The 12,247-nt window shown below is 36.1% G+C and overlaps 1 protein-coding gene across 1 annotated transcript; it reads right to left on the minus strand.

Annotated features, from left to right (window-relative positions):
- On the minus strand, positions 1-5,340 carry LOC110733570 (nucleotide-sugar uncharacterized transporter 3-like). The gene is made up of 10 exons (XM_021913636.1): positions 5,002-5,340; positions 3,849-3,925; positions 2,696-2,854; positions 2,430-2,563; positions 1,806-1,936; positions 1,671-1,715; positions 1,467-1,564; positions 1,152-1,259; positions 637-693; positions 1-541 (listed from the first exon to the last, which is right to left on the minus strand). Exons 1-10 carry the CDS (start codon positions 5,147-5,149, stop codon positions 467-469), a joined length of 1,032 nt encoding a protein of 343 aa, XP_021769328.1. The 5' UTR covers positions 5,150-5,340; the 3' UTR covers positions 1-466.
- Positions 5,341-12,247: the final 6,907 nt, after the last annotated feature.

Genomic DNA, 12,247 nt, shown 5'->3' on the forward strand with positions numbered 1-12,247 from the left:
TGAAGGAGTAGCCCAATTAGGCAAATCTCAACTCAAGCCTTTAGCAGTTTATCACAAAGAGTACAGGAAATACATGGGCAAAAGAATTACAATATTTACCAAAAACTTTGCCCAAGGAAGAGGAAAAAAAAAAGATTAAAAGAGTAAAAATAACTAAACCTAGAAATCACCAATTTGATAAAATAATTGATGTAGCCGCAGATCAGTGCTCATGAGTTCAATTTCCTTCTGATATACTCCTAATAATTGACCGTAATTAGGGAAGACAATTGTTGCTCAAACAGAATCAGTCCTACTGTCATTGACAAACCCTAGCTGCTTGTCAAGCTTTTCTAGGTTCATGTTATCAAATGTATTTCCTATTGGAATTCAAGCGACTGCATATTTAAACCAGCGACAGCAACCACAGCCAGCACTCAGCAGTAAAAGAATAGTCATCCGTTGTAATAAGCAATGGCCCTAAAGGCTACTTGCCAATCAGCTTAAAGTAGGCATACAAACCAGATCCCAGAAAACCCAGAACCTGTCCTATAACATTTAGCTGCAAGCATAATGCACAACGTCATTACCAATTTACTCAAGACAATATTCTCATATAAAGATCTTAAACCGAAACAGAAATTCTATTTTACTCACCAAATCAAAAGGTAATCCACCAAATATTATCCAACCAAGTCCAATGGTGAAAAGATCCTATAAAATAACAATATTGAAATCAGATACTAGTACTTTTTAAATACATTACATAATTTGAAACAACAAAGGTGATTAATTATAAAGCAACAAAGTTGATTGATTATAAGACAGTAGAAAAGGAATAGAGTTAAGGCCTTTGTTCTCTGTATGCATGTTTAAGTCACATATTTTTATTATCATTCCCTTTTATCTACCTATTTACCTCACCACCAAGAGGATGAGCTCACCTCTGTAGCTGCAACACCCCAACCCACCCAATCACCACAGAAAATTAATTTACAGATAAAGAGAGTTTGTGCAAGGCTATTTCAGAGTCACTATCGTCTTGTCAGTAGTTGTGGGACTTGATTCAAGTGTGCATGGATCCATCAACTTAGTCTAGTTTTCTTTTATGTTTAAATAAACTGGAGGAACCCGGCGAAATATCAAAAGCAACAAAAGGCAACTGTATATACCTTCAAGTTACCACAAATTGTCTGTGTTAGTGCTGAATTGAGAGTGGTGTTGAGAAATATACTGTAGTTGAGGAAGAAAGCCAGCACACAAGAAAAGGACAAAACAACCTGCAAGAAGAGGAAGTGAGATAGGGGGACATAAGATTCATTATAAGAAGTCAATGATCAGGAAAGCATTTTAGATATTCTTGCCATGCAGGATGATAAAAACATGCATATAATACAAAGCGAAGCCTTTAGCAGAATGAAACATGCTAGGCTTCAACAATAAGCATGCAAGTTGAGCAACAGAAGAATCAAGGGATTATGATGTACCAGAAAACCAGGAGAGAACAAGTAAGGGAAGTTGAAGGTAATATCCAGATCACCTCTCACATAAGTCCAAAATAGCAATATTGGTCCACAAAGAATACCTGAAATTCACACAAAAAAAAAGGTTTAAGAGCATAGAACTGATACATCGTGTAGCAAGGCTGTGAGTTGTAAGTACATTATTTTATACAAGATCTGCAATCTCACCATTACACCACATAAGTCCAAAACTATTGAGGCCACTGGATTTTCCTGAGAAAAAAAAAAGGTTATATAAGCATCAACAGACCATAATATATTAGATTACTCAGGGAAAATGAAATAAAAATAATGATGTATCACCAATTCGAGCAATAGTTGCAAGGTATATAGCCGTAGTAATATTGGCCAGAAATACAACGGCATAGCCATAAGCATCAAATGACAGATCTCGAGCACCAGCAATGAATGCACCAAGAACAATCAACCCTACACTGAACCAGCAAGACAAAAAAATAATAGTGACTACAAAGCACTTCAAAGAAAGAGATGGAAACCATAAATCCATTATCTCCATAGAACTCTAGATACTACAATCCCACACTCCATACAGCTTCTTTAATAACCAAATATTCTAAAAAAGTTTTTTTCAGTATAGCTGAAGGAAAATAGACAATAAAATCTAATCTGCTGTAAGGAGTCCTTTATGAACAAACACCGATGTGATGTGAATTGTGTAACTTGAAAAAGACTCCCAGAATTTGATCTAAATTCAAAAGCAGATACAATAAGAGATTATACAATAAGAGTTTGTCATATCTTTTTCCAATTTTACCTGTTTATGAGATCATAGACATAATCATCTCCTTGTGATGATCAATCAAGCAATATATAATATAAAGGTTCATGTATTCCAGATGAACACCTATAAATAATATGCATCCACACCACTGGTGGGCAGTAGCAAAAATAAAATAAAAAATTTACCTTCCAACAATAGAGGAAGTATACTTTTGTCGGACCAGAACATACTCCATAACCATTGTAAAGACCACAGTAGTCCTCCTCAGAGTAGTATACATAGGAACATTTACACCACGCACAGACTCCATGGTAACTAACTTCAAAGGAAATGGAAAAAAAACAAAAAGAAAACAGAAATTGTTATAATTAGAAGCAAAAGAAAAAAAAAAAAAAAAAAAAAAAAAAAAAAAAAAGGCATTCCAAAACACATAGTTATCATCAAAGCATACCATGTACATCAAATAGGTAAATGCAAGAGGTAGAGTGTGCAGCAGTGTTTTCAAAGGAACAAGAGTTACAGGGTTATCAAGAGCAGTCGATTCTGCAACAGTGAAAGAAATGAGCTTCAAGCGTTTCATCACATAGAGAAATGTAGATGAAGATACCATCTGCAGGCATAGACAAATCACATTATCAAATTGTGTTCTCAGGTATGTGTTTTTTCAAAAAAATAAAAAAGAAATCCTCATAGATCTGCATGTATGAAGAAACATTCCATCATAGAACAGCTTGACTAACAGATAATTTGCAATCAGGAAAAAATTCCTAAGGATCCACCATTACCATCCAGAATAAGCAAAATACACACAAGACATTGACTGCAATGTAATTATTATCAGTTTTGACTAAGCATAGGTGGGCTGTCTTTTAACCAAGACTTGATGTATCCATCCATAATTGAATAACTAAATCAGTATTAGGATAAGCAAATATATTTGACACACCACTTAAGAATAAAAGAAGATTGATAATGAAGTAGCCAACATAGCCACTATAGATGCTTTCTACTCTGTACGTGTTAAAAAATAAATAAATACCATAATTTTTCAGGCCCCCTGACTTGCTTCAAATCAGGTACCACTAAGGCTCTAACCCAACCCTCCCAACCCACCAAAGCGCCAACACACACTCCAGAAAAACACAATTGAAAACAGAGAGTCAAGAGTATGTTGAAATTGGGGGTCATTGACGTGCGAAAAAGGAGCCTTCAGCACTCTCCCTTACAGTGTATAATCCTAGCCATAACTAATAAGCCGGTAAAATATAAAAGAAAGCTTACTAAGATCCTCATCACACAAAGAGTTGATTACTAACAAAAAAAAAAAAAGGAGATATTCATTAAATGATAAAAATATCAAGGAATTACTCTTTTCAAATGTCTCTCCATCTAGCTTTTTTTAACTAAAAATATAGCATGGAATTACTCATTTCAAATGTGTCTCTTCCTTCAAAAATATCAAGAAGCCTTTCATATTATAAGGCAAAAGGTCATGTCAAATTGTCAATATTATGTTGCATAAAGCAGTAACTTCACAACTCCCATCACAATTTATAAGAAAATAAATAAATATGAATATACCAACAATTTTAGCAGCAGCTTACCTGAAAAAGGGTGATAACATTTGCACTTGGGAAGCTATATGAAGACAATGCAGCCTTATTGAACAATATCAAGAGCACTGCAAAAAGGAAATACCAGCTCAATTTCTTTCTATTTCATAACATTAGCCCACATATAAACAACCTCCTTGCAATTGTTCCCAAACACCCCCTCCCCCCTAGACCTGCCTCAGTTAATAATCGCAGGAGCAGGTTTTCATAAAGAGAAAAGAGCAGAACCAAGAAGAGAAAATTTTAGTACTATAATGAAAAAATTCCTCTATATTATTCATGCATGTATATATCATAAATGCATTAAAAATAGATGATACGTCTTCGAAGTTTTCTTCTTCATTAGGGGCTAAATGATTAATACTTTCAAAAATGGTTATATTTTTCCTAAGGCAATGTACACAACTTTCACATATGAGGCAACATTCAGCCATGTGGTCCTTCCCCAACCAGCCAACCTATGAATGAGGCATCCGGTTTAGTGAATGCTTACTTCCAAAAATGCTTCATCAAAAGCTTTCCTAAACTTCTAAGCTATTTAAACTGGTGACATTTATTAAAATGGAAGGGATTTATAATTCAATACCCTTAGCCATAACAAAGACCCAATAAGTTTAGCTCAAATGTTTGAATCAATGTATTTCATCTCTCAAACAACCACGCCAAAACTCCATCTTTCATCAAACTCCGTTACATCCATCGCCGGTTTATTAGGGAGAGAATTTAGGCAGAAATGATCATCTACAAAAACTAACTCTAGAATATAGAGCTTCCAGAATTCCAGGCTAATATCAAATCTGTAACTATTCCTGAGCATCCCAGAATTGCTTGCCGTAAGCCTACAACAGCCAATATCCTAATTTTCTTAAAGTTCCAATTTCAAAACCTAGTATAGATTTAGCACAATCAATCAAAGTCGAATTCGATTAACAATCAATTGAATACAAAATCCAACCTAAAACAATAACTAATCCAAATCATCTCAATCACACAAAAAATCCTCAAAAAATTCAATCCAAATCAATTCATCAGCAAAATTCAATTCAATTCATCATTTGGAATTACAATCACATCCCATAGAAATCAGCAACAATCAGAAGAAATCACAACAATTGACCATAAGAGAGAGAAAGTGGTAAAATACCAGCACAAGCCATGTAACAAATGGCAGCATAAGCTCCACGTTTAGTCATGGCGGAACCTCGAAAGAGTTTATCGTCGTTTCTGGGAAGATCAGAAACCGGTAACAAATTGTTCTTCTCTGAATTCGAACCCATCTCAATCTCTCTCATCGATTTCTCTGTTTCTCTCTAATTTCTGGAAAAAATGATGATTGAAGAAAGATGGTTGAATGTATTCTGGGTTGAGAAGAAGAGTCCGAAAGTTTCAAACGGACGAAGACGCCAATGGTCAAGTTCGTTCTTGGCGTCTGTTTAAATCGGATCTGACCAAATATCGTTTGATTTATCGCGGGGTTTGGACATTTCTACCTTGACGTGTATAATGTACTCCGTATAATAAAGCACGGACATAAAATTCAATTGTTATACTCGTAATGGAATTTGGATATCGGGTCGAATGTCAAAATATGTATATGGGCACACCTAATTAGTATAGTTTTATTATTTTGACATTGCGCCTTTATACTACAAAAATTATATATGTCATCGTGCATACGTGCTTTTATACTATTGAGTACCATGTAGTTGAGTTTCATATGTCGATCAAGTCAATATAGTTTGGATTAAAAACATAGAATTATGAAACATGAGATGCAAAAAGAAATCTAGAGAGAGAAAGAGAAAGAAAAACCCAACCCCACCCAAAAGAAAACCCCAGAAACACCACGAAAATGAAAATCCCCTACCGCTGCCGTTTTGCTTCCCAAAGGCTCATACTTTTGCTCGATCTTCCCCCCTGCTTTTCCTAATTAGCACAAGCAATTATTATCCTATTAGCCCTTCAATTGGTCAACTATGGATCTCCTATATCCTTGTTCCAAAAGATTATCTACTTTATGAGATAAATTACCCTATTAAGCTTTTTAATTACAAGATCGGTGAACCCAAAAGGCCTCTAAGCATCGAGATCTTGCAGATCTTGGGTAATACGCTACTCGTCTCCGTCTATGGAGTAGATGTGATGATTATTTTTCTGGGGAAATTCGCAAATATACAACAAGCAATCTCAAGCGATACTTTCAAGAATAAAAAAAATTGGATCTCAGGGAAGTCTCTCTACCTTCTTTTACTTAATTATGTAGCTTTGCTTGCATGTTTAAATTACTTGCCTTTTTTTCTATATTTTCTGAATTTTTTAATCGAACCTTTGCTCTTCCCATTTTTTGTTTCTGTTCTTCTCTCTTTTTCGAAAAATTTGTGTGATCTTCGTTCTGTTTTTTATTATTATTTTTATCATGGTTTGCTACTGTCCCTTCAATTCTCTGGTGGTTTTTCTTTGGGAACGGTTTTTCCTGTCTATTTATATCCTTGCTTGTGTTTAGTTGTAGCATCTCTCTTTAGTGTTTCTTTCATCCTCTTTGCTTATTGTTTCTGTTGTGCTTTATTTCTTCTACATTTTCATCTTCCTACTACTTATAGTATAGATTTCATGTCAGACGTTCCCCCTCCTCCTAGTTATGCCTCTATTCTTACAACACGACATCCTTCTCCTGCCATTTGCCCTTCCAAATCTCAACTTGTTGAATGTGGAATTAATAGTATGGATAGCCTTAATTGTGAAACCAGTCAATCCCACCCATCCAGTGACACCCTCAACTCTCTGGGAGGTCACAGTCCTAGTATTCCTACCCCTCCCCCTTCTTCAGATGGTGCATGTCCTCCTTCACCGCCAATTTCAAATTCAGTTCACTCCAGTATAACTGTCAATGCACCTACACTTTCTGAAGCTACCATAGCCGATCATAAATCAAAAATCTTTTATGCTAAAATTTGGGGAGAGTTTGTGCCTTATGCTGCTGTCACCTCTAGGTTGGTTAAAGAGTGGAATTTCATTCATGGGGAAGTCTCTATTAGATACCTAGCCAATAGTTGGTACATCATCAAATTCACCAACCCTATTGATAGAGATGAAGTTTGGTCCCACAGACCTTGGTTTGTTCAGGGGCTTAATTTGGTACTCATTCCTTGGGAGCCAAACTTTTTCGCATTCGATAATAAGATTACTCATGTTGATCAGTGGGTTAAAATCCCTTTTCTTCCCACTGAGTATTGGACTTGGGATCATTGTGTTTCTCTGACTTCTAGCATAGGTACTCTAATTAAGCTTGATAAGTATACTCTAAGAAATGATGATAAAGCTCAGTTTGCTAGGGTCTGTCTTAATATAGATATTTCTAAACCTGTCCCTTGTACTCTCTCTATGCATATCGGTGAGCGAAACAAAAATTTTTATCTTTCTTATGAGGGTGTTCATGAAGTCTGCCCCCTGTGTGGAAATAAAGACCACACCTTGAAGGCTTGTCCTAAAAAGCCTACTCCTTCTCTTGAACTCATAGTGGCTCAGCTTGAGGCTAGCAATCTGGACCACCAGGGTGAACAAGCCCCTCTACCTCACTCTGACTGGATACATGTCAAGCCACAACGTCGTGCTAGACCTAGATTTTTCAGCAGGGGTGGGAAAAGTGGGAGAGGTGCTTTTACTAGCCATTTCTCTAGGTTCAACAACACTGTCTACTCTCCTAATCCTAACCCTACCAACTTCAATCAGTCCCCTTCTTCTTCTTCAAATCATGGAGAGGTAGCTACTGTTCCCATCAGTAATGCTTTTGCTTCTTTGGGTGAGTTTCAAGTTTCAACAGGAGAAAAAATCACTCTTAATCCTCCTGTTCCAGAAAAAGAGTCTTTTGTTGATGATGAGGATGATCTAGACGAGGCTTTCTTCAATGCTTTAGGGGTTATCCACCATATCCCCGAGATAAATTTCGATGCTGACATGACTGCTTCTCCTTCCTGTGACACTAACAAGTCTGAAAATTCTAAAAGGAGGAAACGTGATGATGGGGATGTGGGTTCCCCTACTTCTGTTATGAATTATGATTAAGTCTCTAGGCTATGTGTGCTGCTTTTTGGGTATGAGATTCCAGCTACTAGCTCTTTATTTTACTAATTTCGTATGTAATGTTTATTTTCTTTTCATTATCTATTTCCTATTAAGGTTCAGCCTACACTATCTTGCTAATTATCATGCTGATCCTTTCTTTTGTAATTTCATTTTCTTTAAGCTAATGCAACGTCTCTATTTAGTTTACCCTCTCTTGCATTACCGGATTATGTGTTCAGTCCTTTTGCATTTTACTTTTACTGCTACTATGGTACTATTAAGTGTTTCCCATTGGAATATTATTTATTCAGCATTATTTTTGCTCTTATTTCTTCTGTATAATAATGAGTTGCTCCCTTGGGGTTTGTGGTTTTATAATTCTCAAACCTTACACCCTCCTTTAATATGTTCAGCTGGTCTTCCTATGTTGGGTTTAGTTACAGGTTGTATTAAGTCTTCTTGTTGCTATGCTATGCTTCCTTGCTGGCAGCAGCAAAGGACCATTTTTCACTAGGTGAAAAAATGCATTTGGCAGCGGTTCAAACCCGGTCTAAGGCACCGGTTTGAACCGCTGCCTATGTGAGGGGTGCCAAAAACCAAGTTTTTGGCACCGGTTCAAAACCGGTGCCATAGCGTGGAATAGGCACCGGTTAACCGGTGCCAAAAAGGCCCACTGAAATTTTTTTCAAAGTTTTTGGCACCGGTTAACCGGTGCCAAAAAACCCCCAAAAATCAATTTTTGTTTTTTTTGTTTTTTTTGCTTAAAAATTAAATAAACAAAATTAAATAAAAACACAAAATATAAATCAAACATCACAATCAATATAAACGATTCTGTTTAATATATAATCAATAAAATTCTACAGCATAGATCAATAAAAAAAATTACAACATATAAATAAAAAAAAACTACAATATAAATCAAAAAAAAAATACTACAACATCACAATCTAAAAATCCCCATATTCTTGATTCTTGATTCTTGATTCTTGGATTATGTATACCTGCGCAAATTAAAACATCAAAAATAAATTGATTAAAATGAACAAGCTGCGAAAAAATAAAAAAAAAAACCCAGAACAGTTAAAAAAGAATTAAACCCACAAAATAAATAAAATTAAATTCGATTTAAAAAAACCCAAAAAATAAATAAAATTAAATTCGATTAAAAAAAACCCAAAAAATAAATATAACAACATTCGAATAAACCCAGAAAAAAAATTAGAAATCGACAAAAAAATTAAAATCGAACAAAAACCCAGAAAACAAAAAAAATTGTAATCGAAAAAAAAATCAAAATCTGAAAAAAAAAATCAAAATCGAAATTGATTAAAAATTTGATTAAAACAAACTTGAAAACAAAAATAAAATAAACCCAGAGATTGAAAAAAAAAATGAAAATCGAAAAAACCTAAAAATCACGAAAATAAAACCCAAAAACCGCATGCAACTTGAAAAACAAAATCAAAATCGAAATTGAAATTGAAATCGAAAAACAAAATCAAAATCGAAAACAACACAATCAAAATTGAAATTGAAAAATAAAACCCAGAAATTGAAGAAAAATAATCGAAAAACGAAAATAAAACATCGAAATTACTTGAAAATCGAAAAAAAAACCTGAAAATCACGAAAACAAAACCCCAAAACCGCATGCAACTTGAAAAACAAAATCAAAATCGAAATTGAAATTGCAATCGAAAAACATCAAAGTCGAAAACAACATCAAACCGCGGTTTTTGGTCTTCGATTTGTTGTTATCTTCTATTTCTTTTTCGTCTTCAAGTGATAGAAAGGAGGAGGAGTTTCAGAAATACATAGAAATGAAGAAGCTAGATTGATGGTGAATTGGCCTGAGCAAGAAGGAAAGAGGAGGAGAGGAGAGAGAAAGAGGCAGAGGAGAGAGAGAATAGGGTCATTATTTAGGGTTTGGGGTATATAAATGGGTGGGTTTTTTTTTAGTAATTAAAAACCGGTTCAGTTAGGCACCGGTTTGGTTAGGCACCGGTTCAAACCGGTTCCCTTTTTATTTTTGGCACCGGTTTGAGCTGAACCGGTGCCATTTCTCTTTGTTTAAAAACTTGCTCATTTTTAGGCCGGTTTTTGGCACCGGTTTGGCCTGAACCGGTGCCATTAGGGGGTTGCCTATTTGTATTTTTCTACTAGTGTTTCTCTTTACTCCCCTTCATTGTCACACCATGTTATCTTGGTTCAGGAGATTGATTGCAGGAGTTTTGAGGGGGGCGGCCCTTTGTAGTTACCCTTGGATGCCTTGTCCCAAGGATAAGACATGGAATAATTTTTTTCATGGGACTCAAGGTCTATCTTTATGTTGTTTCTCTTATACTAACACTAGTTATTCTAGTAATTTTTTATATGAATTGTGTATACAGTGATGCACTTATGTATTTTGCTCTTTTTGGCACAGGTCATGCCAAAATATAGAGGTGGATTGTTGCAAATTTCTACTGGAAAGAAGCTTTCGACTTAATGATCTTATTTCCTGTAAAAATTTCCTGGAAATTTTTATTGTGTCTTATATTATTTTTCTCACGAAAATGTATCCTTGTAATAGTTTATATTATAGAATCGGGGCTGCAAACCCCTAATGGAATCGAGTGCTTGACACTCGCGATGAATATAATGCGGCAAAGGCCCTCTTATATGATTATACATTATCATTATGAAAATTCTATGCTGGAATATACGAGGTGGGAAAAGACCCGAGGCTTTGGCCGAACTATATTTTTAAAAAATAAACATAAGCCAGACATAATATTTGTCTTGGAAACAATGACGAATACTGCTAATAGTAAGAGAATATTAAAATCTTTACATTTTGATCACACCTTTGTTATTGAACCAAATGGTCATTCGGGTGGTATTTGGGTCTGTTGGAATATTGATAAAATCAGTATTAATCAAACTACCTTGACAGAAAGGTGTGCCCACTTAAATATTATTTTTAAACCTTTAAACTGCGAATTGTTAATAAGTGGCATTTACGGTCCAGCTCAAGAGTCTGATAAAAATGATTTTTGGGATTACCTTAAGGAAAAATTGCCCGGAATAATCCGACCTTTGCCTCATCCGCCCAAAATAATCCCACCTATCGATTATTTTTTAATAATCCGACCTTTATAGCTCTTCCGCTTTAAATGGTCCCAACCGGTCATCTAACTTGTTATTACAAGTTACAAGACACGTGTCCGCCTACGATTGGTTACAAAATTAAAAAAATAAATAAAAGAAAAACAGAAAAAAAAAAAAAAAAAAAAAACCCAAACCCAGATCCCGGCAGCCCCCACCACCGGAACCTACCCATTTCCGGCCACGATCTCCCTCTCCCTTCCCCTTCCCAATTCCGGCCACCAATTCCCCTCCCCCTTCCCTATCCCTGCCAACCCCTCCCTCGCCCTCCCCGTTTCTGCCAGCATCAGCCTACAAATTTCGGTCACCCAGACCATCAGCGCCGGCAGCGCCCCTAAACCCCCTTCCCTGAACTCCGCCTACCTCCCTCACGTCTCACGAAACCACCGTCTCCCTCCCTCCCTCACGAAACCACCAACCAAACCCCCAACTCAATTCAACCTCTCTCCGAAAACCCACCTCCCCGACCTCAATTCAGGCCGCCTGAAAACGACTAATATCCCAACCCAACCCCAAAACCCTTTCAAAGATCGAAACCCACCACGCGAACGCAATTCAGGCCGCGCGACCTCAATTCATCTAACGTGGTGGGTTTCGATTTTCGAAAGGGTTTTGGGGTTGGGTTCAGATATCAGTCGGTTTCAGCCGGCGGGAGATTCGGGTCTGGTGGAGCGGTGATTTCCGATCTGGGTAGGGTGGTAGTTCTAGGGTCTGGGTTTGGGTGGTGGTGGGGATGGTGGTGGTTGTGGTGTGGCTTAGGTGGTTGTTTATTTTTATTTTTATTTCTTTTTTACTTTTGTATATTCTTTTACTTTTTTTATTGTTATTTTTTTATTATTTTGGACGAATCAAGTTACGACACGTGTATATTAAACTTAATAAAAAAAAATTACCTCTTCAACCGGTTACTAGTCACCCGGGACTATTTTGAGCGGATTAGATATAAAGGTCGGATTATTAAAAAATAATCCAAAGGTGGGATTATTTTGAGCGGATGAGCCAAAGGTCGGATTATTCCGGGCAATTTTTCCTTACCTTAATTCATTTAGCTCAAATATTACTATGCCTTGGATTATTATAGGAGACTTTAATGAAATGTTGTGTGTAAATGATAAAATTGGTGGAAGACCATTTCTTCCACACCAATTACAACGCCTACCTAATTTTATAGTAAATAC

This window comes from Chenopodium quinoa, unplaced genomic scaffold (genome assembly GCF_001683475.1).
Source record: "Chenopodium quinoa cultivar QQ74 unplaced genomic scaffold, ASM168347v1, whole genome shotgun sequence".
NCBI lineage: Eukaryota > Viridiplantae > Streptophyta > Magnoliopsida > Caryophyllales > Amaranthaceae > Chenopodium > Chenopodium quinoa.

Bases quoted from the DNA above. Each gene is read 5' to 3' on its own strand.
- LOC110733570 (XM_021913636.1), bottom strand. From the start codon at position 5,149: ATGAGAGAGATTGAGATGGGTTCGAATTCAGAGAAGAACAATTTGTTA. The intron at 2,855-3,848 runs GTAAGCTGCTGC...CTATGCCTGCAG, and splicing joins ATGTTATCACCCTTTTTCAG to ATGGTATCTTCATCTACATT. The intron at 2,564-2,695 runs GTATGCTTTGAT...TTTCCTTTGAAG, and splicing joins TTACCTATTTGATGTACATG to TTAGTTACCATGGAGTCTGT.